At 52.9% G+C, this 26,206-nt stretch overlaps 2 protein-coding genes and 1 non-coding gene across 15 annotated transcripts in view; 1 reads left to right on the top strand and 2 right to left on the bottom strand.

Annotated features, from left to right (window-relative positions):
• Window positions 1–6,123, bottom strand: part of TLDC2 (TBC/LysM-associated domain containing 2) — a 51,192-nt gene extending 45,069 nt beyond the window's left edge. For 6 of the 13 annotated variants that reach the window (XR_009690115.1, XM_061127222.1, XM_061127223.1 and 3 more), the window contains exons 1-5: window positions 5,530–5,675; window positions 4,016–4,096; window positions 3,626–3,805; window positions 2,377–2,529; window positions 2,127–2,222 (exon numbers count right to left, since the gene is read on the bottom strand). Coding sequence is in view for 12 of the 13 variants with exons in the window: in XM_061127222.1 (XP_060983205.1) it covers window positions 2,127–2,222; window positions 2,377–2,529; window positions 3,626–3,805; window positions 4,016–4,096; window positions 5,530–5,562 (543 nt within the window). In the remaining variant the exon portion in view is untranslated. Of the gene's footprint in view, window positions 1–2,126; window positions 2,223–2,376; window positions 2,530–3,625; window positions 3,806–4,015; window positions 4,097–5,529 lie in introns of all 13 variants that reach the window. The other 7 variants (XM_061127230.1, XM_061127231.1, XM_061127232.1 and 4 more) reach the window with 4 other exon arrangements.
• On the bottom strand, window positions 4,335–4,407 carry TRNAE-UUC (transfer RNA glutamic acid (anticodon UUC)). The gene has a single exon. It is a non-coding gene; the product is annotated as a tRNA-Glu (tRNA).
• Window positions 6,124–16,573: 10,450 nt separating the features above from the next.
• The window catches only part of MTCL2 (microtubule crosslinking factor 2), a 73,802-nt gene continuing 64,169 nt past the window's right edge, over window positions 16,574–26,206 (top strand). Inside the window, exon 1 of the mRNA XM_061127215.1 lies at window positions 16,574–16,730. Coding sequence (XP_060983198.1) covers window positions 16,659–16,730 — 72 coding nt within the window. The 5' untranslated portion in view covers window positions 16,574–16,658. The remainder of the gene's footprint in view (window positions 16,731–26,206) is intronic.

The raw sequence follows: 26,206 nt of genomic DNA, 5'->3' as shown, positions 1-26,206 counted from the left end.
GGCTGCAAAAGTATAGCCTATGATTGCCTGTAATTGGTTGCAAAAAATGCTCTGAGCAACCAAAGGGTTTTTAGCAAGAAAATGGACTAATCAAAGATAAGACCTGGGCTCAGAAGAGATGAGATAATATTAACAAGTGACCACGAGAAGACAGAACCATGCAACTCCTCCTCTACTTTCCTCAAGGAACGTGACCTTCAGACTTGCAGGTGGAAGATAAACACTGCTACAGAAAAAATTAAGTAGATGTTCATGGTGCTTCTTGGAATGAGGGTCAAGGAACTGCTGGGAATTCATGAAGAACGCAGATGCCAGAAGACCAAAGACAGACAAAAATTAACCAATTTTTTGAAAAGATGAGATTCCATAATAATAGCCTGCGAAGACTATAGCAATTGCCTGAAAAGAAAAAATCATCCCATTCAAGAGTTTATTTTTTGCATTTAATACAAGGCACTGTTTTAGGTACTGGATAGACCAGTGATGTAACAGACAAAAATTCCTGCCTCCTAGGACTCCCACTCTAGTGGCAGGAGGCAGGTAAATAAGTAAAATAAATAGTGTGTTAGCTGTGACAAATGCTTAGGAGAAAGAAGTAAAGAAGGGCAATAAGAGTTTCCAGCGGCTGGAGTGCTGTAAATGTAAACAGCAGGGAGGGTCCTGCTGAGAGGGTAACATCTGAGCAGAGTCCTGATGGAAGTGAGAACTTGACTCATACGGAGAGCCTGTGGAGGGAACCTTAGGAAGAACAGCATGTTTAAAGGCCCTGAGGTAGGAACAACCTTGCTTGTTTAAGAACGAGCTCCGAGGTCAGTGTAGGGAGAGGGGAAATAGCAAGAAATGACTTCAGAGAGAGTCCAGAAGATGCAGACTCGTAGGTTATTTTAAGGACTCTGGGGATTTGTCTGGTGGTCCAGAGGTTAAGAATCTGACTGCCGATGCAGGGGATGTGAGTTCATTCCCTGGTCGGGGCGCTAAGACCCCACATGCCTCGGAGCAACTGCTGCAACTACTGAGCCTGTGTCGCAACTACAGAGAAGCCTGTGCACCACAGCAAAAGATCACAGTGTCACAACTAAGACCTGATACAGCCAAATAAATAAGTAAAAACATATTCTGAAAAAAGACTTTGGCTTTTCTCTGAGGGAGAAAGGAAGCCATTGGTAGCTTGCAGCCAAGGAGTGATATGTTCTGACTTCATTTATTTTAAATATTTATCTGGCTGTAGCTCGGCTGAATCTTAGTTGCATCACACGGGATCTTCAGTTGTGGCATGTGAGTTCTAGTTCCCTGACCAAGGATCGAACCTGGGCCCCCTGCAGTGGGAGCTCAGAGTCTTAGCCACTGGGCCACCAGGGAAGTCCTTGTCTTACCTTTTAAAAGGCTCCCTCCAGGTACTGTGATGACTGAAGGTGGAAGCATTAGGAGGCTATAGCAGGGACATGGGCAAGTAGTGATGGTGGCTCGGAACAGGGTGACAGCAGAGGACATTGTGAGAAGTGGTAGATTTTGGGTAGAGATGGAGGAGGAAGAGCCTCAGGATCCGTTGACAGCTTATCAGACGTAGGGTGTGAAAGAAGCATTAAGAAGGGCTCCAAAATTTTTGGTCTCAACGGCAGGAAAGACAGAGGTGCCATTCACTTTGTCAGGGAAGATGGCAGGAGGGACCAACTTTCTGGGAGAAAGTCAGATCAGCTTGGCAAAACCCCAGTCGTGGTTGGACCCTCCCATCCACGCTGTCTGTGCTTGAACCTGACAAGCTGAATGTTGCTAGAGGAAAGGAACACAACAAAGGAACCGGCCCCAGGACTTCCGTGGTGGCCCGGTGGTTAAGAATCCTCCTTGCAGTGCAGCAGATATGAGTTCTATCCCTAGTCAGGGAACTAAGATCCCACCTACCGCTGGGCAACTAAGCCCATGCGCCACAACACTGAGCCTGCCCGCCCTAGAGCCTGTGCTCCAAAACAAGAGAAGCCGCCACGATGAGAAACCCAAGCACCGAGGGCTGGAGAGTAGCCCCTGCTAAGCCGCCACTAGAGAAAGCCTCACACAGCAATGAAGACCCAGTGCTGTCACAAATAAATACAAATTCTTGAAAAGACCAAAAAAAAAAAAAAGAGCATCACCTTCAGTTGTGGAGAGAAGGAGAAGAGGAAGGTCTCGCCAGTACCGTAGAAGCCTTTGCTGAGTCGAAGGGCCGAGGAGGAAAAGGCGCCAAACATCTCGAAGGAAGAGTTTATAGTTTGCAGCTGGAAGGGAGCTGGAGATCCCCTTCAGGCTGGGGAGTCTGGGGCAGAGCTGGGGGATGGAGGGGCCTCCGGGGGCCCATCAGCCCTTAGTGGCAGCCCTCCCCCCAGCACCCCCAGCACAGCTCACCTGGCCGTCCTGGTCTCTCAGCACCAGCAGCACCGGCCCACTCTGACCCTCCATCTGCCTGTACAGGCTCCGCAGACTGAAGCCGTCCCTCGACGTGCAGAAGGCCAGCCTCCAGGAGTATCCAGTGACTCTCGGCGGCAGGTGGAGACTGAGCTGGGGACAGAGCAGAGGGTGAGCGAGGGCTCCCGGTCCCCCCAGCCTCCTTGCTCCGTATCCTTGGGGTCCCAGGAGGACTAAGGTTAAACAGCCACCCCTCACCCAAGCCTGTGCTTTACAGGTTCAGTTCAGTTCAGTCGCTCAGTCGTGTCCAACTCTTCGCGACCCCATGGACTGCAGCACGCCAGGCCTTCCTGTCCATCACCAAATCCCGGAGTTTACTCAAACTCATGTCCATAGAGTCGGTGATGCCATCCAACTATCTCGTCCTCTGTTGTCCCCTTCTCCTGCCTTCAATCTTGCCCAGCATCAGGGTCTTTTCCAGTGAGTCGGCTCTTCACATCAGGTGGCCAAAATATTGGAGCTTCAGCTTCAGCATCAGTCCTTCCAGTGAACATTCAGGGTTGATTTCCTGTAGGATTGACTGGTAGGATCTCCTTGCGGTCCCAGGGACTCTCAGGAGTTTTCTCCAACACCACAGTTCAAAAGCATCCATTCTTCGGCGCTCAGCTTTCTTTACAGTCCAACTCTCACATCCACACATGACTACTGGAGAAACCATAGCTTTGACTAGACAGACTTTTGTCGGCAAAGCTTTACAGGTCACGGAGCGCTTTCATGTTTCCAGGGGGCACCATGGAAACAGCAATGAGCAGAAGCCCTCAGAGAAAGGGATTACTGTTCCCATGTTATAGATGAGGAAGCTGAGGCTCGAGGAGATGAAGCAACTTGCCTGAAGCCCTCATGGGGAGGAAGGAGCAGAGCCAGGATTTGAACCCAGGTCAGGCAGAGAAGAGACGAGACACTGACTGCCTCCTCCTAACTCCCCATCTCATCCTTCCATTCCCACCCCAGCTTTGGCCTCAGTTCCCAAGGACTGGTTCCGTTTAAAGAGTCAGATTAGTTCACCATATCCTTAACTTCCTGGCACCGTGAAGAAGGTGGTGCTAGGATTACTGACTCATTTTACCAGAAAAGCCCCGCGAGGAGAAGTGAGGTGCCCAAGGTGACACAGTGAGCAGAGGACAGAGCAGGAGGGACCCCAGGCATCCCTGGGCCTGGCTGGGGTGGGGCAGGACTGAAGGCTTTGTACCATGGACTGTGCCCGAACCTGACTCATCTCCGAGGCTCCCAGAACCTGGCTGGCTCCTGCCAGCTGGGGCGCCACGGGGCCTTCAGGAACCGGAGCTGGGGCTGAGGTTGTTGCCTCCTCCTTTTCCTCCTCCTCTTCCTTGTCCTCCTCCCCAGACAGAGCATCCTCCACCTGGCTGGGCTATAAAGACACACAGAGGGCCTGGTGAGTCGAGAGACAAGGAGACACGAGCTTCCACACATCCAGAGCCTGAGAGCCTTGGCCACCTTATCGCCCCTACCCGGGCCCCTGCCAGTCCAGCCGGAGGAGGCTGTGAAGTGTCCACGACAGGCCAGACCCTGTCCTTCCCGCCAGCCAGCTCCCTCCCTGGCCCCTTCCAACTACACCCACCGGATGTGGCCTTGAGCCCCCGAGGTTTTGTCTGCCTGGTTGCTCTTGATCCAGAGTGGATGCCAGGGATTGTGTTCTAAGCTTGGGAGGCAGAAGAGAAAGGCAGGCAGCAGCTCCCAAACTGTGTGCATTTGTACATGAAATAACAATAATAATAATAATACAATAGTGGCTGAATATCCAGTAAACAGGACACATTTGACTAGGCCCGTGTGAAATGCTTGGTGAGCATAATCTCTGAATTTTCCCAAGAATCCTAAGAAGAATGTGCTCCTTTTTATTTTTTTTTGACTGTGCCACAAGGTTTGCAGGATCTCAGTTCCCCAACCAGGGATTGAACCTGGGCCCTCCACAGTGAAAGCATGAAGTCCTAACCACTGGACCACCAGGGAACTCTCCAGAGTAGGCTTTTTATTACCCCCATGTTATTATCCCAAAGGAAGAAAGAAGGCCCTTTGAGGTGGTGAAATGTTTCTCATGGGTGAGATAGTGCACAGGTTCATATAAAATGCGCGTTTAGGGCTTCCCTGGTAACCCAGTGGATAAGAATCCACCTGCCAATGCAGGAGACATGAGTTTGATCCCCGGCCCAGGAAAATCACACATGCCGAGGAGCAGCTAAGCCTGTGCGCCAAGACTACCAAGTCTGTGCTCTAGAGCCCGGGAGCCACAACTGCTGAGCCCGTGTGCTGCAACTACTGAAGCCTGTGTGCCCTAGAGCCCGTGCTCCGCAACAAGAGAAGCCACTGCAAAGAGAAGCCTGTGCACCACAACCAGAAAGTAGCCTCTGCTTGCCACAACTAGAGAAAAGCCTGTGCAGCAACAAAGACCCAGCATAGCCAAAAATAAAAATAAATAATAAATGCCTCGATAAAAAAAAATGCACAATTGTTTGAAGGTGTGTGATGTGTTGGCTTAAAATAGAGTTGTGTAGGCAAGTCAGTGTGAGGTGTTAAATGCAACTTTGTATGTTACCTTTCAATATGTGGGTGGGTATGAGCTAGGATTGTGTTATATGTGAGTGTCAGTGGGCATGTATGTTAGTGTGTTCATTCATTCATTCATTTAATCACTGAGCTGCCTCTCTGTACCAGAGTGTTTGTGTGTGTGTGTGTGTGCGCGCGTGCACGCACGCGTGCACATGATGCCTGCACAGAAGGACTTTGAAGCTTTTCATCAGGAGAGATCTCTTTAGGGAGAAGAGATGGACAGGACACTGCTTTCCTATTCTCCAGGTTCAGGCCTACAGAGGGAGTCCTAACTGGACAGGCTTCCGGACCGAGCTCCATCTGGCACCCACTCCATGCTCCTTGAGGGTCCCGGAACCACAGGGCTGGGTGCTAAGGCCCCAGGTTCCTGAATCCTTGCTTTGAACCCTGGGTCAGCTGGGGAGGGCCTCAGAAGGGGGACACCTAGCTGTATGCACCCTGGCCCAGGTCCCACCCAGCCAGAGATCTCACCTCCCCTGCCTTTCCTGACCGACCCCCAGCCCCAGCCCCAGCTGGGCCTCTTACCAGCCGAGTGTAACGCCAGCGGAGACTTTTCATTCTTCTGTCCGAGCTCAGCCAGGGGCAGTAAGTAAGCCTTCAGCCCTGCCAGGGAGGAGGCAGCGCTGGGTGAGACCTGGAGATGAGAGGGAGGGGCCTGGGGCACACCTGGCTGGCTCCACGCCCACCCAGCTGCCCTTTGCTCTCTCACCTGTCACTCCCAGGCCAGCTTGTCCCTGAGTGAGTCTGTGAGGTCAGCTATGCTCGGCATTCAGGGCCATACTTGTAGTTAGCAACTAATGCAGGTTAGCCATAAATTCTAGTTGTAATTCAGGCCCATAGACCCATAGACTGTAACATTTGCACAGCTGCCTGAGCCCCAAACAGGGGATCTGGGGCCTCTACTTCCCTTTATGATCTTGCATAAGTGCTATGCCTTATGCACTTATGTGGGTCTCAGTTTCCCCACATGTGACATGTTGGATCAGGTTGTCTCAGAGGCCCTCACAAGACTGACAGCATGCAGTTCAGTTTTCTCTCAAAGCCATTATAACAGAAGCTTGAAAAGGGCCAAGCTAGACCAAAATAACAGATTTTTTTGTAAAAAAAATACTCATTTTTCTAATTAAAAGAGCAATACATATTTACTATAGAAAATCTGAGAAATTTAAAAAAGAATAAAGAAAAATACAAAAATATTCAAAAAAATTCATAATTCCACCTCTCAGAAATAAACTCTCAACCCCTACAGGTTTATTTTTCCATCTTTTATAATTTCACATGTATGTCTATACATACATTTATAAATAGATCACACAGTGTGCTGCTTTATAAGGTGCTTTGTAAAGCTTAACAAAAGAAAAATTTCCAATTACAGTCAGTACCCTTTGAACATGTGATTTTTTTAAATGTATTTATTTATTTTGGCTGTGCTGGGTTTTAGTTTCAGCACACGGGATCTTTTTTTGTTTATTTCATGTGGGCTCTAGTCCCCTGACCAGGGATTGAACATGGGCCCCCCCCCCCCCCAGCATTGGGAGCGTGGAGTCTTTGCCACTGGACCACCACGAAAGTCCCATGAACATGTGATTTTTAATGGCTGCATATTATTTCACCACATGATGTACATCATTCCTCAAAATGTTTGACATTCTGTTTGCTTATAATTTTCTGTGATTATAATAAATTATTATAATAAATTATAATAAACTTCCTTGTTATAAATCTGATTATATTTTTTATGATAAATTTCAGAAGTTGAATAATGGATCAAAGGGTGTTCACACATTCTTTTCCAACTGTTTCCAATGAGGCTTCCCAGAGCTTAAGGCTGACCAATGTCTGGATATCTTTCAGGAATCTCAAGGTAATATCTTTCTGATCATTGTGTTTTATGGCCTTAAATTACAGATAAAGAAACTACCACTCAGAAAGTTGAAGAAGGAACTAACCACAGCCACAAAATAATATAACACAATAAAAAGAGCACAGACTCTGGAGTCAGGGAGTCTAAATCCTGTGTGACCTTGGGCAAGTTACTTAACATCTCTGTTCTTCTATCTCCTTGTCTGTAAAATACTAATACCTATTTACCTGATAGGGCTGTTGTAAAAATAAATGAAGGTAATGCCTGAAGGGGTTACTCACTGGAAAAGACCCTGATGCTGGGAAAGATAGAGGGCAGGAGGAGAAGGGGGCGACAGAGGGTGAGATGGTTGGATGGTATCACCGACACAATGGACATGAGTTTGAGCAAACTCAGAGAGATAGGGAAGGACAGGGAAGCCTGGCGTGCTGCAGTCCATGGGGTTGCAAAGAGTTGACATGACTGAGTGACTGAACGATGCCTGAAGAACTAGGAGGCTGAGCCAGGTCTCCATCCTCCTGTTCTGAGTTCAGTGAGATAACACACAGTGCCTGGTGTTTGGTGAAAAAGTGAAAGTGTTAGTCCCTCAGTCCTGTCTGACTCTTTGCAACCCCATGGACTGCAGCCCGCCAGGCTCCTCTGTCCGTGGGATTCTCTGGGCAAGAATCCTGGAGCGGGTTGCCATTTCCTTCAGGGGATCTTCCTAGGCAAGGGATCAAACCTGGGTCTCCTGCATTGCAGGCAGATTCTTTACCGTCTGAGCCACCACGAGTGCTAGATAAGTGGCGGTGCTCAAGGCCATCCCCCCACACTGCCTCTTTGGGAGATTCAGGGCTCAAATCACTGACAAATGGCCACTCAGTCTCCACCCGAGCACCTCGGGGACAGTCACTTGGTCACTTGCGGGGTTAAGTAGCTCAGTGGGGCAGGGAAGATCAGGAATGTACTCACTTTGCCAAGTGTCGACCTCTGGTGACCTCTTCCAGCTTGTCCAGCCTGATGGCTTCCCTAGTGCATCTCCGGGATCCCACAGAGAAGGAAGGGGCCACTTCCAGAACCAACCCTGTCCACCTGGAGGTCTGTACGAAGCAGATTTAGCTCTGTACCCTGGTTCTCCGGCGGGCAGCTGTTACCTCTGCCCCAGCCAGGCTCCAGCCCTCCTCTCCTGGCTCTTATACCTGCCCAGAGGGTGGCATGCCCTGGCCCCGAGCCTGCTCCGGTTTCAGCCGGAAGGACCTGGCTGTGATTATAATCCATCAGAAACTCAAATCCCACAAACAAGAGCTTGTCACCTTGGGTCTCTGCTCTGCCCCTACCAGCCCAAAGAGGTGGGGTTTACTGAACTCCTGGGCTCTTCCCGGAGCCTCTCACCCACAGCTACTGGGCACCACGTGGTACCTGAAGCCCATCATGGAAGGCACTTCCCTGATGCCTTGTTGGGACGCAAATGTTGCAGGAAAGGGTCTAGCCATAGGGCCACATCCACCTCCCTGTGCCTCAGGGGAAACCTGGGGCTCGGGGGATGAGGAGAGGTCCCCCTGCTCTGGTCCTGTTTCCCTTCTCTCACATGGGGAGGTGATTCTTATTGGCCTGTCGTGCCGTGGGGCGAGGTTACGCACAGGAAGCCGAGCATCTGGCACACAGTAGGCACGCTCTCGGTTCGGGTAGTTCTCTGTCCCAGGCTCATAGTGGGACCTCACTGAATGCTGCTGTTGAAACGCAGAACCTCAAAGCTGGAAGGGGTTTCAGCCCGAGCCAGACCAAGTGACCTCCACCCAGGACAGGAAGTCATGAAAAAATATGCCCAGCAAGGGACCCCCAGCCTGTTTGGGGTGGGTGAGCCCATTCCCTTGGGTGATTCACACCCTCGGACGGGCCAGCTGCCCGCTGGGGGACCGCGGTACAGAACTACAACTGTTTCACACAGACCTCCAAGTGAACAGGGTCCGTTCTGGAAGTGGCCCATTTTCTGCAGGGTCCAGGAAATGTGGGGTGTGGGGCGGCTCTAAAAGACTCCTTCCTGCTGGCCTTGGTGGAAAGGACTTGGGTCCCCAGATCCTTTCTCCATGGCCAGGTCTCCTGGGGCAACGCCCCAACCAGGAAGATAGGATACTGAAAGGACTTGTATTAATATTATGGGGAAAACATTCAAGTGATGGGCCCTGTTGCCATCTCAAACAAGTCTGTTGCAATACGTGTTTGAACTGTTAACAGCCTGGGGGATCACACGTCTGGCCCTCCTGCTTTCATGGCCCCACTCCCAACTCTTTTTCCTCCACACTCGATTCCTGAGCCTTTGGGCACTTTGGGAGGCCAGTGAGATGTGCCTTGCTGTCCCATTCTTTGTCCTTAAGTCTAGAAATGTGACCTGGCGAAAAAGCTAATTGCCACGTAGTGTGTTTAGTCGTGTCTGACTCTTTGCGATCCCATGGATTGTAGCCCACCAGGCTCCTCTCTCTGTGGAATTCTCCAGGCAAGAATACTGGAGTGGGTAGCCATTCCCTTCTCTGGGGAATCTTCCTGACCCAGGGATGGAACCTGGGCCTCCCACATTGCAGGGAGATTCTTTACCATCTGAGCCACCTGGAAGCCCAAATCCCATGTAATTGGCTTCTGAAAAGCTTCTACGATCAGATTCTAGATGCCAGAGGGTTGAATGTCCCAGCACTGCCTTGCAGCCTGCTTTCTCCTTTCTCCACCAGACCACGTGCTGCCTCTTTTAGCACTGCAACAGTCGTGGCCAGGAAACAATTTCAATGTCCAGTAAAAGGGGAAAAGGTTAATTGACCTATGGAACATCCACTCTGTGGATTATTTCTAAGAATTAAAAGCGATGTTTGCCAAGAGTTCATAAATGCACAGGAAGATGCTTCTGCTACTCTGTAAGGTGAAAAAAGCAGATATAAAATGAGATGTGCGGCACAGTTACTGCTATGCAAAATAAACCCGAAGACATTAGGAGAAAAGGGAGAGAACACACCTGGTGGCTTGCTGGGCTGACTGGCTTCACTCTGAGCTGATGGGTGCATGATGTACCCCCTCATGCATCCTGGGAGGTCTGATCTCCATGCTCTGGTCCCTGTTATGGACCGTCTTTGCCCTCTTCACACACAATTGCCACTCCTTCAGCTCCTCACTCTCAGCTGGTGACTTTGTTCCTCTTTGAGAAAATGGGAGCCGTCAGTCCCTCCCTCAATCTTCCGACAGACCCACCTGCATCTCACACCTCTCTTCCACCTTCCTTCTGGGACAATGAAGGAACAGCCTCTGTTCCTTTCAGAAGCCAGTCCCTGGGGTCCCCCTAGATTTGTCGCTCTCCACTTTTCTCTGCCTCATCCATCTCTTGCTTGCTCCTACCTCTCAATGTGACCATCCCCTCCACGATGGCTCCATCCTCTTCTTCCTACACTCCACCTTTACCTCCTCGTCACTATTCAATCCCCCGCCTTTGACATCTGTCCTGACCACCCCTGCTCTTGTCAAGGTCCCCAGCAGCCTCCGTGTCACTCTAGGCTGGGGGTTGGGGGGCGTTCACTTTTCTGCTCTCATCTTCCTTCAGCCCTTCTGCTATTTGACAGAGCGATTCTCCTTCTCTTACATTTATTCCTTCACTGGCAGCTCCCCACCCCTCTATCTTTTGTGGCTGGTGTCTCCTTTCTTACCCACTTTTTAGAACCAGGAATTCTTTTTTAATTTTCTACTTTATTAAGGAAATGATATATGGATATAGCTTTATTTAATAAGATTCGAACAATTAATGATAGATGTTCTGGAAGCAATTGTTGAAGGCCCCTTTCATCCTGCCCTCTCCCAATCCCATCCACACTTGGAGGGAACAACTACCAATTTTTTTTCATTTAAAAATTTTACTTTTTATTTTAAATTGAAGTATACTTGTACAACATTATATAAGTTACAGGTGTACATGATAGTGACTCACAATTTTTAAAGGTTATACTCCATTTATGCTTATTATAAAACAGTAGCTATAGTCCCTGTGTTGTACAATAAGTCCTTGTTGCTTTATTATTATTTTGGGAGGTATGTGCCACATGGCTTGCAGAATCTTAGTTCCCCAACCAGGAACTGAACCTCGGGTCACGGCAGTGAAAACCTGGAATCCTAACCACTAGGCCACAAGAGAACTCCCACTTGTAGCTTGTTTTCTACAAGACAATTTGTCCCTCTTACTCCCCTTCCTTCTCCCCACCAGTAACCACTAGTTTGTTCTCTGTATCTGTGATAGAACCAGGGATTCCTAACATCCTGGTTCTAGGGCAGTTTTTCTTCTCTCTATAGACCCTATCTGGTCTCATGGATTTAAATATTATCTAAATGCTAATAACCTTTCATGACTCCGGACCACATGCTACCCTGGGCTCCACACTCATGGATCCATTGCCTATATACCTTGAAAGTCTCCAAAGACACCTCAAACTGATCGGACCCAGAAAGAACTCTCAACCTCCATCTCTAAACCTGGTCTCTCCACCCGCAATCACCTCCAAGCTGTTTTCCCTGTCTTGTTAAACCACACCACCACTCGTCCTGTAACGAAAGCCAAAAACCTGGGAGTTGAACTTCATTTCTTTGATCCCTCACCTCCATCCACGGGTGTCTAACTCTTCAAAGTTCCAGAAGTGATCTCAGGAGCATCCCTCTTCTTCCCTCTCTACTGCCTCCACCCTCATCCCAGCCACCGTTACCCCTCAGAGGCTGGTCCAACTGCTCCATGCCCCATCTTCCAGCAGCTTCTTGCCATCAGCTAGAGTGATCTATTTAAAACACAGATTACATCTCACCCTGGCTTACTCCAAAGTCCCCAGTGGCTTGTCACTGCATCAAGAATAAAGGCCTGCAAGGGCTGCTGTGACTTCTTCTATCCACTCCAGCTCCGTCCATCACCGGTCAAGTGCTGGTCACATGGCCCTTCTCACTTTCTTGAACATCTATCAAGTAGGTTCTCTCTGCCTGGAATTCTCTTATTCTGGCTCTCTGAATAGCTCACTTTAAATGTCACCTCCAAAGAGAGGCTGACCTGACTACCCCTTTTAAAGCAGGCTCCCCTACTAATTCCTCTAACTCTTCTTCAGCCAGTGGTTTGTATAAGGGACAAAAACTTTGGGACTTCCCTGGTGGTTTGATGTTTAAGATTTCACAATTTTTAAAGGTTATACTCCATCTATAGTTATTGTAAAATAGCAGCTACATTCCCTGTGTTGTACTATAAGTCTTTGTAGCTTATTATTATTATTATGGGGGGTGTGCTGGGGCAGGGTTCCATCCCTCATTGGAGAACTAAGATCCCATCTGCTGCATGGTGTGGCCAAAAAATAAAAACACTTTTAAAAAAGGAATAAAAATTTCAATTAAAAAAAAATCACCTCCTCTTGGGAGCCTTCCAGGATTCAGTCTCTATTCAGTTTCCATCATGTTGGTCAATTCAGCTGCTTGAATGGGAGAACATAAACTGTTTTTCCACTGGGTGATCAGCATCTTCATTTCTTACAATCTGATTTATTTCTTTTTATTTTTTTAATTTATTTATTTCTTATAATAATTTAATGCTTCATGACTTCTAGAGTAGAGCTTTATACAGCGTGTGCCTGAGCTGAACACTACCTAACAGCGCAGCACAACAGGCTCTAAAGCTAGATGGCCCTGGGTTCAAATCTACCCCAGCCCTGCCACTTCCAAGTTATAGGACCTTGAACAAGCAAACATTCCAGTTATTCATTGCTGCGTAACAAACTACCCCCAAAATTAGTGTCTCAAAACAACAATATTTATTTTACAGTTTGGGACAGCTCATTTCTGCTCTGCTTGGCATCAGCTGGCGCAGCTCCAAGGTTGGAGGCTGTATCATCTGAAAATTCCTTCTCTCACGTGTCCAGGGCTTAGTGGGGACCAGAGCTGGAGTTGTTGAATGGAACACCTTCATGTGGCCTCTCCCATGAGGCCTCGCTTCCTCCCAACATGGTGGCTGGGATCCAAGGGAAAGTGGACTGAGGGAGAGAGAGACTCAGGGACACAGAGGCAGAGAGAGACTGAGCTGTCAGTCATATTGCCTTTTATGACCTAGTTTGGAAGTCATACTGTCACTTCTGCCGTTCTCTGTTGGTTCAGGCAGTCACAAAAGCTGCTCAGGTTCAAGGCGAGGGAATATAAACCTCATCACTCAATCAGAAGAGATTCAATGCCACACTGTAAACAAGAATAATTGGGGGACTTCCCTGATGGTCTAGTGGTTGAGAACTCACCTTGCAATGTAGAGGACGTGGGTTCTAGCCCTGGTCGGGGAACTAAGAAGCCTGCACACACTTGAGCCCTGCGCCTCACCACGAGAGCGTCCGTGTGCTGCAGTGAAAGATCCTGCAGGACACAGTGAAAATCCCACATGCTGCAACTAAACCCCGATGCAGCCAAATAAATTTAGAAATACTTTTTAAAAAAAGAACAATTGGGATAAGCTATACATCCCTGAACCTATCTTTTAAAAATACAATCAATCACAAGAAGTTCCTAACCTTTCCAGGATCCTCTGCTGAAGTGTTGGGCACCGAGCGTGGCATGAGTGCTCAGGGGGCGGGAAGCCCCAGGTGGCCTCCCCACCTGCACGGAGCCAAGTCTGGGCCCCTGGCAAGTCTTACTCCTGCTGTTTCCCTCCTCTGAACTGAGTCCAGAGCCCCCACCTTGACTCTACCCCCCCCCCCAACCAAGGCCTTGCTGTTCCCCAGACTCTTCTGGGGCTGCAATGTGGATTCAGGGCTCCCCACATCTGAAGACCCTCAGAACAGGAAGAGCCATTAGCACCCTGCTCAGCCAGGGACCCAGACAGGGTATATGGTAGAGGCAGGACTTGCGCTCAGGCCCACGTGGGGAGATCCAGGCAGCTGCTGTTGTGGCCATGAGTGTGTCGGGAGTGGCTGAGCAGCCTGCTCTAGCACGTATTCCCCTGCCAGGGTTCACATCATCCAGCATCTCCAAGCCCACATTCTGCATAGATGGAGAAACTGAAGCTGAGAGAGGGTATGCGGTTTCCAAGAGCCACACAGCATCTCTCTGTGCTGGACCAGAACCAGTCTACAAGAAATGGAGGCATCAGAGCTAGAAGGACCCTGTCATCCATTATATCCCACGGGGTCTTCTGAGGCCCAAGAAGCAGAGGAGGGCCTGCCTTGGCCCTTGCCTTTGTGGAATGTCATGCCATCCTGTGGGTGATGACTCTTTTGTGGCTCATCTCCTCCCTTGACTGTGTGCTCCATGGGGTCAGGAATTCACCACTGGCAAGTCCACCACTGTGGCCCTCTGTGGACTGGGTGAGTGGACAGTCAGTGTGGGCAGGGGAGCTGGGGCTTTGCCAGGAGGGGGTGGAAATGCCCCTTAAGTAGTGTTTGCAGAGGACGTATTGAGTGGCCCTGCTCCTTACCTGGCTGGTGGAGGGCACCTGGAGAAAGGGTTTGAGGATGGAGGGGGCACTCACACACCTAGACACCCCTAGATGGGAAGGAAGCCATGCCTCACAAGGAGAGGGCATACCCGGGAGTGTACTCACCGCTGCGGGGGAGGTGGGACAGATACAAAGTGGACTTGGGGCCAGCCGTGAGTCAAGGGCGGAGGAGGTGAAGCAACAGGATTGGAGGGAGGAGGAAGAGGAGGGAAAGAGAGAAATGGAAAAGGAAGGGGGAAAGGGCTAGGAGGAGGAAAGGAAAGGAGGAGGAACAGAGGGAGGAAGAGGCTGCAGAGGGGTAAACACGGGCCTGCCCCCACCCCCGCAAGGGGGTGCCACCCTGAGGGTGATCGCCAGCCCGCTGGGCAGCCAAAGGACTTCCTAGACTTGCCCAGCAGGGGCTCGGCGGCGATGGGGAGTAGCAGCGAGGAGAGGGGGAGGGGAAGGTGTGACAGCCACGTGGGAAAGTCAACAACACGGGAGCACAGGTCTGGAAGAAAAGAAACGACACCCATCGGAGTCGGGACTCCAGGGTCAAATGGAGTTGCTCTGTCGGGGACAGAGTGTGAGGAACAGGGCAACCGGGTCCAGCTCGGACTAGCTCCCGCGGGAACCAAAACCTATTCCCAAAGCACCTGCATGTCTGACTCTTCAAAATGGGTCGCCTTGATTTTAGCCGGGCAGAGCCTGAGACCGGGTTCAGGGAAGAAGCGATTGTGCCTGGGGTCACAGCAGGTCAAGGCGTGGGGAGCTGGGCAGGCGCCGAGGGCCAGACGCTCCCCACGACTATGAGAGGGAAGCCAAGCCTGGACACCGGAGCACGCCCTTGGAGGCGCGAGGTCTGGCGTCCATCCCGGCTCTGCCAGTAACCGTGGGTCGGGATCGCCGGTCTTCCCCAGGCTCCAGTTTACGCATCTGTACATTGGGATGATCTCTCTCGCTCCGCCAGGTTCTGGGGGGCGGAGTTCGCGCACGCTCCGCACAGCCGCGAGGGGCGAGGTGCTCGGCGTGTATATGGATGCTGGCTCCCGCGATCTGAGGTCCGCCCGGCCTCTGCCTGGGAGTCCCCAGCCTCGCCGCTCGCGCTACCCCTGCGCGGACGAGGGGAGCGGGGGCGCCTCCGCCGGGGGCGTCGCCCAGGCCAGCAGGGGAGGGGACGGCGGCGGAACGGAGGCGGAGGGAGCCCGGGCCTCGGCAGCCTCGGCCGGCCTGACCCTCGAGGGGGTCGCTGTTGCCTCGCAGATCCCTCCCTCGCTCGCCTCCTGTATCCCTCCCTGCCGCTCCCGCCGCGTCCGCCTTTTGTTCGCGGAGCCGCGCGTCCCCGAGCTGAGGCGGCTGGGCGGGGAGCTGGCGGGGCTGCGCGGGGGGCGGGCCGCGCCGGGCGGAGCCGGGGCCCGGGCCGCAGCCGGACTCGGAGCTCGAGAGAGCGATCGGCGCGCAGGCAGCCGGGGCCCGGGCACGCTCCGGGGGCGCGGCGAGGCCGAGGGGGCGGGCGCCGGGCGGAGCCGGAGCCGGAGCCGGGGTGCCTGGAGGCGATCGGGCCGCTCTCTCCGAGCCCAGAGCAGCGGAGAAACCGTGCGGCGGGGGTCGGGGCCGGAGCGCAGCCCGGGGGCTGAGGTGGGCCGAGAGGAGCCGCGACCCCAGCGGCCGGAGAGGCGCCAGGAGCCTCTCCCGGGGCGCGGAGGCCGGGCAGGCCCGGGCCATGCGCGCCGCTCGTTGAGGCCGAGGGAAACCGCGATGGAGGTGCCGGCGGGGGAGCCCCCGGCTCGGGGCTGCGGCCCCCCGCCTGCTCCCGCCCCGGAAAGGAAGAAGAGCCACCGCGCGCCGTCGCCGGCCCGGCCCAAGGACGTGGCCGGCTGGTCGCTGGCCAAGGGCCGCCGCGGCCCAGGCCCGGGCGCCGCGGCCGCTTGCAGCGCCGCGTCCTCGGCGAGGCCCGACAAGAAGGGGCGTGCGGTGGCGCCCGGGGCGCGGGGCACAGGGACGCGGGTGGCCGGGGTCCGCACCGGGGTCCGCGCCAAGGGCCGTCCGCGCCCGGGGACCGGGCCGCGACCGCCGCCACCGCCGCCCAGCCTCACCGACAGCAGCTCGGAGGTGTCGGACTGCGCGTCGGAGGAGGCTCGCCTGCTGGGCCTGGAGCTGGCGCTGAGCAGCGACGCCGAGTCGGCGGCCGGGGGCCCCGGGGGGGCCCGCACGGGACAGCCGCCCCAGCCGGCGCAGCCGGCACAGCAGCCTCCGCGGCCTCCCGCCTCCCCCGAGGAGCCATCGGTGGCCGCGTCGTCGGTGAGCAGCAGCCGCCTGCCCCTCAGTGCCTCGCTTGCCTTCTCCGACCTCACCGAGGAGATGCTGGACTGCGGACCCGGCGGCTTCCTGCGAGAGCTGGAGGAGCTGCGCTCGGAGAACGACTATCTTAAGGTGCGGGGTCCTGGTGGGGGAAGGGGAGGCCGCGGGGAGGCGCGGGTGTCCGCCCCACCGGCCGAGGCACTAGCCGGCCCGCTGTCCCACCGCTCGAGCTGGGCAAGGGCCTAAACCCTCAGGGGCTCCCTCGCATTCCGCTTCCCATTGTATCTGGGAAACCTTCTCCTCAGGGAGGAACCTGGAGGAGGAGACTGCCCACGGGCCCTGATTTGGGAAGGGGGTCTTGAGTGCTTTGGAGGATGCTTAGATACGGTGCCTGGGATGGGAGTGGGTGCTCCGTGAGGGGCTGGACCTCGGATTCCGCGGCTCAGAGCCCCCACCCCCAGGCCGCTGGGTGGCCCTCCTTTCTGGGACAGGCACTGGTGTGCAGTTTTCCGGGAAGACCTGTGGCCATCTCCGGCCAAGGAGAGGCCTTGAACACTAGTCTGAGTCTTCACCCAGGGCTTTCCTGGCTCAGGCCTGTCCCTGCCTGCCTTTCAGGGCGGGTCCCCGTTTGAAAGCATGACATCTGGGAACATCCCCTTGGCTAGAGTCCGACTTCCGCCCAGTCTAACGGTCCTGCAGCCTGGGAGGATGGTGTCCAGGGAGAACCCGTTCACAGCTCCCTAAATCCCAGGGTATTGTCTTCTGCCCAGTTTGGGATAGGCCCTGTATACCCAGCAATCCTATTGGTGCCCCCCAGCAGTGCCCATCTCCTTTCCAGTGAGAAGAGGGAAGCTGGCATCTGAAAGAGGCTTTTTCTCTGGGCCTGTAGGGGACCTGAGAGCTTCCCAGGAAAGCAGGCTTGACCTTCACCCTTTGGGTGGACATGAGCACATACTGGATGCAGGCCAAGCTCTCTCTGCCCACTGAGGCAACTTTAGGGAAGGCTCAGCCCTCACACGTCGGTGTTGGCCTGGGAGATTGCCAGATTCCTGGGTTCTCCCGCCACGGGCTGGGCACGGTTTGGAAGAGGCTGAAATGTTACCTGCTCTTATCAGTTGATATCCTGGCACAGCATCCAGAGCATCCCTGGCCAAGAGCCTCTGAGTTCATGGCACTCTGCTAATTTCTGTCTGCCTGGCAACACTTAGCCTTGCACTGTAGCTCTTCGGGCCAAAAGGGTTTCTCTGTCTTTATTTATTTATTAATTTGGTTTCTCTGTCTTTAGAAGTCTGTGAGGTCTTGCTTAACTGTGTCTCTCCCTCTCCATCTCCCCCAGGATCTGCTACCCAGCATGTGTTAAGTAACTGTTTGTACAATAGAAGGATAGGGTCTGTCTGAATCAGAATAACCTACCCCTTTAGCTTCTAACCTTTCCTCAGGCCAGGTCTTAGTTTTCTTATCTGTTAATTGGGAGGGTAAGCCTTCCTGAAGCCCCCATTCAGTGTGGACAGTTGGGGTCTCAGTCAGCTCCTGCAGTCTTCACAAGCCAGCTGTGAGGAGAAGACAGTGAAGGGTAGGGGAGAGGAGGGAGATAAGCCAGAGAAGGCCTGGCCCTGCCCAGGTGGTGCCTGACCTGCTCTGAACTCGAACCCTGAGCTCCTCAATCCTGCCTCCTGGCCTCCATCGCTCCCCCTGGCCAGGGAAGATGGGCCATAGAACTTGGCTTCACAGTCTCCCGCACCCACCCCCACCAGCTCCTGTTCATGCCAGGAAGTCACCCGGCAGAGCTCTGGACTCCTGCTGAGCCACCCATAACTGTTAAGATGGAAAATAGTTCCAGAAGGCTGGAGATTGAACCTGAGGCCTCACAGGGGCCAGGGCCTGGCTGGGGACCACCCACTGCCTGGGCAGGGCTCAGCCTCAGTTTCCCTCATTCATTCAGTGTTTCTGGCTTCACGTGCAGGCCTCAGGCCACTGTTAGATCTGGAGAGTGTGCCTTCCTGGCTGTGTGATCTTGGGCAAGTCCCTTAACGTCTCTGGATCTCAGTCTCCTCATGGTAAAAAGAGACATCACACATCTTTCAACCTTACGTGTTAAATGAGTTATGTGCGCAAACACCATGAGAGCGCCTGGCATGGAGCGAGCCTCAGAGGAGGGTAATTTCCACCACTGTTATTCTCAAGTGGTACATGACACATTTCTGTGGGCGCTTACCATGTTCTCTGGCAGACTCCGTGGGGAAGGAATAGAGCCTCCTCCCCACCCGAAGCAGTCCTGGCCCGTCATTCATTCATTCGCCAGCTATTTACTTAATGCCTGCTGTGTACCAGGCACTAACACAGATCTGAGGACGAAGTGTCTGTTTTCATGGAGCTGTTGGTCCTCGTGGAGGAGGCTGGAATTAGACAGTAGTCACACACTACATCACACACTGCCTCACACTACAGACCGCGATAAGGGTGGGGAGGGACACAGTGTGCTGAGAGCACATGAGGGTGGGACTGGGGATGCTTAGGGAGGCCGGGATGAGAGGGAGCCAGGTGAATAAGGAGCTGGAGTGAGACCCTTCCAGGCTAAGGGAAGTAGGAAGAAACTTGTGGAATTCAGGAAACAGTTCCGAGCCTGGAGAGAGGGGGGAGAGGGAGGAGATTGGATGGGAGTGGTGAGCAGGACTGGACTGTGAGGTTAATGCTGTGTCCACATGAATCAGTCCCTGATCTTCTCTCCAGCTGCCAGCCTCACAGAGGCAAGGTGAAAACCTAGAGACTGTGGATGTGGGCCGTAAATGCAGAGGCTATTACAGGAGTTGAGTGCTTTGTTTGGTTTTGTTTTGGGGGCACGCCGTGCAGCATGCAGGATCTTAGTTCCCGGACCCAGGGATCAAAGCCACATTCCCTGCAGTGAAAGTGCAGAGCCTTAACCACTGAATCGGCTGGGAAGTCCCAGAAGGAGTTGTTTTGTTCATTCTACAGATGGGTAAACTGGGGCCACAGCAGGGAGGGGACTTGCTCCAGGTCCCAGAGCCAGTTGTCCAGGCAGCCAGGCTCGGAGTCAGAGTACCTGGTACTCTTGACGTGTTTCTTGCCCCTCTGGACCATTTTGCGTCTAAGATGCAGGAACCGAGTTACCAGGAGAGACTCCAGGTCCCCAGCATGTCCGCAGCACGCCTGCTGCTGCCTGGCTTGAGTCCCTCCAAGCCCGGTGGGGCCTTGATCAAGCTCACCTCCCAGTTGATGGAAGGCTCTGGGACCTGTCGCCTGGGGAAGGCCTTGCAGATGATGACGGCAGATCTCCTGCGGCCTGAGGCTTTTTCTGGGGCCCCAGGGGGTAAGGTAGAAACCCAGCAGCTCTCACCCAGTGAGGAGCTGCTACAGAGAAGGGAGTGAGCTTGCTGTCACTTGAGTTATTCAGGGTTATTCAGTGCTGGAGTTATTTGCCTGTGATAAAGACATGGGGTTTGTGGAAAACAGCTTGTAAACTGAACAAAATGTAGTGGTTGTGATTACTTGAGGAGGATTTAGGAAGAGGTTTATGTGAAGGCTGTAGTTGAAATTGCCTGACCTCAGGGTCCTTCCAGCCAAGGAAGTGTGAAGGTTATTAACTTTTAAAAAAATTTTTAAAAGATTTTGAAGTATAGTTGCTTTACAATGTTGTGTTAGTTTCTACTCTACAGCAAAGTGAATCAGCTATATGTATATACATTTATCCCCTCTTTTTTCCTTTCAATTTCTCAGTGTCCATAGGACACTGAGAAGGGTTCGTTGTGCTCTGATAGTGAGGTTCTCATTAGTTAATCTATTTTTACACAGTATCAATAGTTTATATATGTCAATTCCAATCTCCTAATTCATCCCATCCCCTCCTTTCCCCCTTGGTATCTATGTTCTCTATCTTGAAGGTTATTAACTTTTAAGGGTCCAGGATTCAAAGATGCAGACAGATTGACTGTTTGACCTTCAAAATCCTGGTGGTCTGAGGTCTTCCATTTCCCCATCACCACTAGCTGTTGCCCATGTACCATTAGGACATGCTGGGAACCACCCAGTGTGGACTGAAGAATCCAAGAGTTGGAACCCAAAGATCTGGCTTTGTGACCTGACTGTCATTTACTGTGTGGCCATAAGTGAGTCACGTGGCCTCTCTGAGCTCTCTTTTGTTTCATCTGTATAATGAAGATGATGGAACCTGCCTGGGCAACCTCAGAGGACTGTTTACAGGAATCAGGGAGGTGTGAATAGACAAGAAGACTTTTTGCAAGCAGTGAAATCATGCACCTTTTAGGCAGTTAGCATAATTATTAGCCAATGAGCAGAGAGGATGTCTAGGTCTTCATTCTTTTTTTGGGGGGGGGGGTGGTGCGGCTGTGCTGGGTCTTTGTTGCTATGCAGGCTTTATCTAGTTGCAAGGAGTAAGGGCTACTCTCTAGTTGTGGGGCGTGGGCTTCTCTTGTTGCAGAGCACAGGCTCTAAGGCATAGGCTCAGTGGTTGTGGCGCATGGCCCTAGTTACTCTGAGGCATGTGGGATTCTCCCGGACCAGGAATCGAACCCGTGTCTTCTGCATTAGCAGGCGGATTCTTTACCACTGAGCCATCAAGGAAGCCCTGAAGTCTTCATTCTTGATAGAGCTGGGAGAAGACAGGAGGGTGGATCCCCTTAGCTTTAAGATGTTAATAAATCAGGAGCTGCTCCAGGGAGGACAGGAAAGTGTGGGTCACATTCTGTACTGTGTGGACTCCATGAAGCAAGCCCTCCCACCTCCCTAGAGGTTCTACACATAAGAGTTCGTGCGTGCATGCTAAGTCGCTTCAGTCTTGTCCGATTCTCCCTATGGCTCCTCTGTGCATGGGATTCTCCAGGCAAGAATCTGGGAATGGGTTGCCGTGTCCTTCTCCAGAGGATCTTCCCTATCCAGGGATCGAACCCGTGTCTTTTATGTCTCCTGCAGTGGCAAACGGGTTCTTTACCACTAGTGCCACCTGGGAAGTTGGAAGTACAGCCAGCTTTAGATGTCAGCCCAGAAGGGCCCAGAGGAAGCATCTAATTCACCTCCAGTTCCCATTGGGTACAGTTGGGCAAATGAAGGCTCCAGCTCACACAGCCAGAATTCCAAACCTGGTTGGTCCAACCCTGGATCCTGTTCTTTTCACAGTCTGAGAGGAACATGAACTTGTGGTTGCTAACAACTGGTCTAGTGTGGGACATAGGTTGGTGAGAGGAATTCTACTGTGTGCAGTGTCCTAGGCTAGGGAGCAAGTAGAGAATAACCTGTGCTGGGGCTGACGGCCTGGCGCCTGTAGGCAGTGTGTGTGTGTGGTGGGGGGCGGGGGGCACATGCCTGCCTGCGTGTACATGGATATGTACCCTGCATCAGTGCAGAGTGAGATTGGGACCAGGGGTCTGAGACTGGAGGAAGTGACGGGGGGTTGGATCCAGCTTTAAGGTTTAGATAATGGTTAGGCTGGAATCCAGAGCGCTGGAATGTTAGAGCCCGCCTGGGGACCCCCAAACCACTGATTACCGGCCTTCTCTGGCTCTTGCGCACAAAAGCTATCAGCTATGAGATCATTTCCAGAGTGCTAGGCCCTTAGTTAAGTAAGCGCTTTACTCCTCACAGCAGTCCTATGGGGAGAGTTCTGATATCAGACCCATTTGACAGAGGAGGAAGCAGAGAGGTTATGTCACCTGCGCAGCTGGTACACTTGGGACCCTCATCAGACAACCCCAGGGAGCCCCCTTCCCAAGTCGTTCTTCCACCCTCTCCCATGCAGGAAGCAGCCCGTGCCTCCAAGTTTCACAGAGCAGGATTCTCGCCTGGTTCTGCCAGTTACAAGCTGTGTGAGATTCTCAATTTTTCGGAGTCTCTGTTTTCCCTTCTGGAGAATGGGTGATAAGCATACTGCCCCTTTTCCAAGTGGGGACCCTTTTCCAAGTGACGATGTAGATGTGCGTGCATGCTAAGTCACTTCAGTCGTGTCTGACTCTTTGCGAACCTATGGACTGTAGCCCGCCAGACTCCTCTGTCCATGCGATTCTCCAGGTAAGAATACTGGAGTGGTTTGCCATGCCCACCTCCAGGAGAGCTTCCTGACCCAGGGATCAAACCCACGTCTCCTGCGGCTCCTCCATTGCGGATGGATTCTTTACCGCTGAGCCTCCGAGGAAGCCCGATATACATCTAGCACACAGCAAATGTCAGTGCTTGTCCTGGTTGTCACCTTTCCCTTCCTTGCTTCTTCAGGCATTCATTCATTCATTCATTCAACATATATTTTCCAAGTGCCTCCTGGATACCAGGCCCCGTGCCAGCAAGCTGTGAAGCATTTCTGAGCTCCCGGGAGTTGTAGGGGGAAGGGTTCAATCTGCCTGTTACTGGGTAGGGGGAGAGGAGTGGTCATCGGTCAGCAAAGATCCTGGCTAGTCCCTGTCTTGAGTCGCAGCAGTCTCTGGGGCAGCTGAGAGGTGGCCTGAAAGAAGCAACTCTAAGAACTGGGTCTTTAAGGATCTTCAGCCTGTCATGGGGGGAGGGAGCAGCTCTAGAGATGGAGAATGAGATGGAAAATGTGAGATGGCTGCTGCTGAGGCCTTAGGAGGACCACGAAGCTCCCAGGGCTCCCAGCATTCCTGGCAGAGGGGCTTGGCCTGTGTCCCTGGGCACACTGTCTCCTGCACACACAAACACACGTACCCATATTCACAGCGCATGCGCAGAGATCCACGCCCACTGACACACGTCTCATGTACCCATTCAGGGGCAGGCTTGTGCTCTCTGCTTTTCAGAAGCACACCTGCGGGCATCTTAGAGAGGAGACCCGCTCAGAGACGTACACAGACCCACGCAAGATACACCACACGTGTCTCCTCACACCCACCGTTACTGGACAGACACAGCACAGACTCACACCCTCTAGGAGACGGCAGGCTCGGAAACACACCCTCACACACCGCCAGACATGCTTGGCCGCGTCCCAGAGATGGACACACCCTGGAGACAGTCTCAGACATATCGGAAGTACATGTGCGTATGCGGGCGCGTACAAACCCACACAGACTCGTTACCCACAGGTGCTGACACCCGCAGACCCACCCCTGCCAGGCGGGCACAGACACTGCCCATCACCCAGACACCTCCACTGCGTCTGCCACAAAGACAGCAAACAGCAGACCCAGGCTTGCACACCCGGGCTCACAAAAACACACAGCCAGGAGACACATGTGAACAAGACATGGAGCCACGACACAGAAGCAGGGCATGAGCACAGAGCACTCAAATGTCAGGTCTGTAGCATTTGCTAGCAGGAGCCAGAGACCCACAAAGGAGGATACCCAGACATGCACGCGCACACACAGACACACAGACACACAGACACACACACACACTGGCTGTGACATTTCAGCCACACAGAAACACAGGAAATCCTGGCCCGTGTCTCCCTGGAGCTCATGCGTACAAACTACTGTTTTCAGTGCCTCCACGAGGCTTCCTTCCACTAGGCTGCTGGAAACAGTGAGGAGTGTGACAGGAGCTTGATTTTGTAACCTCCGGGATCTGGGGGCCCTGGAGCCTAACTGAGACTGAATGGTTTGTAGGCAGATAAAGGGCTGGCAGGTCACCGAAGTGGAGAAACTGCATCAAAGGCCCTCAGGCCCCGGACACACGACACTTGGGCTGGGGCCCAGTGAGCCAAGTGGAGCAACTGTCAGGCCTGCCTGTGGGAGAAATAGTGCCCAGGGGCACCTCCCTCCTAATCTCCTTGGAATTTCCTGCTTGCCCTCATCTGCCTCATCCCTTGCCCCTTTTCTGGGGGCTGTGGAGGACTGTACCATTCCTGTCCCTAATGAGTGCCCGTTTCTGCCTGGGAAAAGGAGACTGGGATAGAGGAAGTTATGTGGGCACTCAGAGGAGGGGCCTGGGAGACTTCCTGGAGGAGGAGGCATTAAAGTTGAGGAGTTAGCCTTGAATGACTGCCTCTGTGTCCAGCTGCTGCTGGGACCGTGCCTGGCACATCCTAGCGATTCAATAAATATTTGTTGCACGATTGAATGAAAGGCAGTGATCAGGGTCTGCAGGTGGGCTGCAGGCAGACTATGGGCTTAAAATAGAAGAGTTGGGGGGAGTGGTGGGTGGGGGCAGTGGTGTCGGGGAGACTGGGAAGGGGAGCTGGGCCTGCTGGGGAAGGGCACTGTGCTGAGCTGAGCTGAGGCATTGTGAATACCTTGCTGGTAGGGGCTGTGCTGACCCAGAGCAGGGCCAGGCACTGCCTCCTTTTCATGTGTTTTCAGCACAGGGCACGAGGCCCAGGGGCCTCAGCAGGGAGGTGAAGAAACTCCACTTGGGGGATCAGGTCTGGACCAAACCTTGCTTCGTTGCCTCTTCCCTGTCCATGAACCCCATGTTCAAGGCCCCTCTTCCAGCCTCAATCTTCCTATCTGTAAAATGGGAACTTAGGGGGTCCAGTGATTAATAATCTGCCTTCCAGTGCAAGGGGATGCAGGTTTGATCCCTGGTCGGGGAACTAAGATCCCACATGCTGTGGGGCAACTGAGCCTGCGCAGTCTAGAGTCTATGCTCTCTATTAAGAGAAGCTCCCAGCTTGCAATGAATACCCACTGTAGCAAAAAACAACAACAACAACAAAGGGAACTTAACTCCTTTCTTCTTTTCAGAGCACTTGGGAGGATTAATGGTCAGGTGTACAAGCACATTCAGCACCATCCTGGGCACAGCAGAAGGGAGGGAGCCCCACTTGTGTAGTCTCTGGGGCAGAAAGAGTTCCTCAGGGGAGGAGCTTGGCTAAGTTCTAAGCAGAGGCCTGACCAGCAGCCAAGGTTATAACTAAGATCATTCCCCTGGGTGCCCCACAGGCATGACCTCATATGCAGTCACATTCTCTTCCTTCTGGCACCAGAAGGAACTGGGAACTGGGGTGGGGAAAGAGCCAGAGACTTGGGTGTTCTGGGCCGGGCTGGTCCTGGCTGTCACTGAGGGGCCCCCAGGTCAGTGGATGGTGCTGGCCTCTCTGAGGAATGGTGGGGAGTGAGAAGGTGGGAGCAACAAGCCAGCCTTTCCCCCTTCTTTGGGGTCCAAGGTGGTAGAGAGCACTGTGGTCTGGAGCCAAGCTCACTTGAACTTGAAGCCTTGTTCTGCCTTTTCTTCTGTGAGCTTTGCCTTTACAAGCCTCAGTCTCTTCATCTGTACAATGGGTGGGCATGCTGATGGTGCTCGCCCCGTAGTGTTGCCGTGAAGATTAAATACAAGAAAGCATGTATGTGAAGATTACCCGGGGCCTGTAAGGGCTCAACAGCTCTGCACCCTCATCACTCGTTATCACTAGGCTTGGATCTGACTTCCCGTGAGCCCTGGGTCGTTTTTTTTTTAATATTTATTTATTTATTTCACTATGTTGGGTCTTAGTTGCTACACACAGGATCTTTATTGTGGCATGTGGAATCTTTAGTTGCAGCCTGTGGGATCTAGTTCCCTGACCAGGGATCGAACCCAGACCCCCTGCATTGGGAGTGCAGAGTCTTTGGCCCTGGACCCCTGGGGAAGTCCCAAGCCCTCGGTCCTTGACAATAGGGGTTGTGCCTGGCTCTGGGTGTGGGTCT

This window comes from Dama dama, chromosome 23 (genome assembly GCF_033118175.1).
Source record: "Dama dama isolate Ldn47 chromosome 23, ASM3311817v1, whole genome shotgun sequence".
Taxonomy (NCBI): Eukaryota; Metazoa; Chordata; class Mammalia; order Artiodactyla; family Cervidae; genus Dama; species Dama dama.
This window is presented reverse-complemented; position numbering and strand designations above follow the sequence as displayed.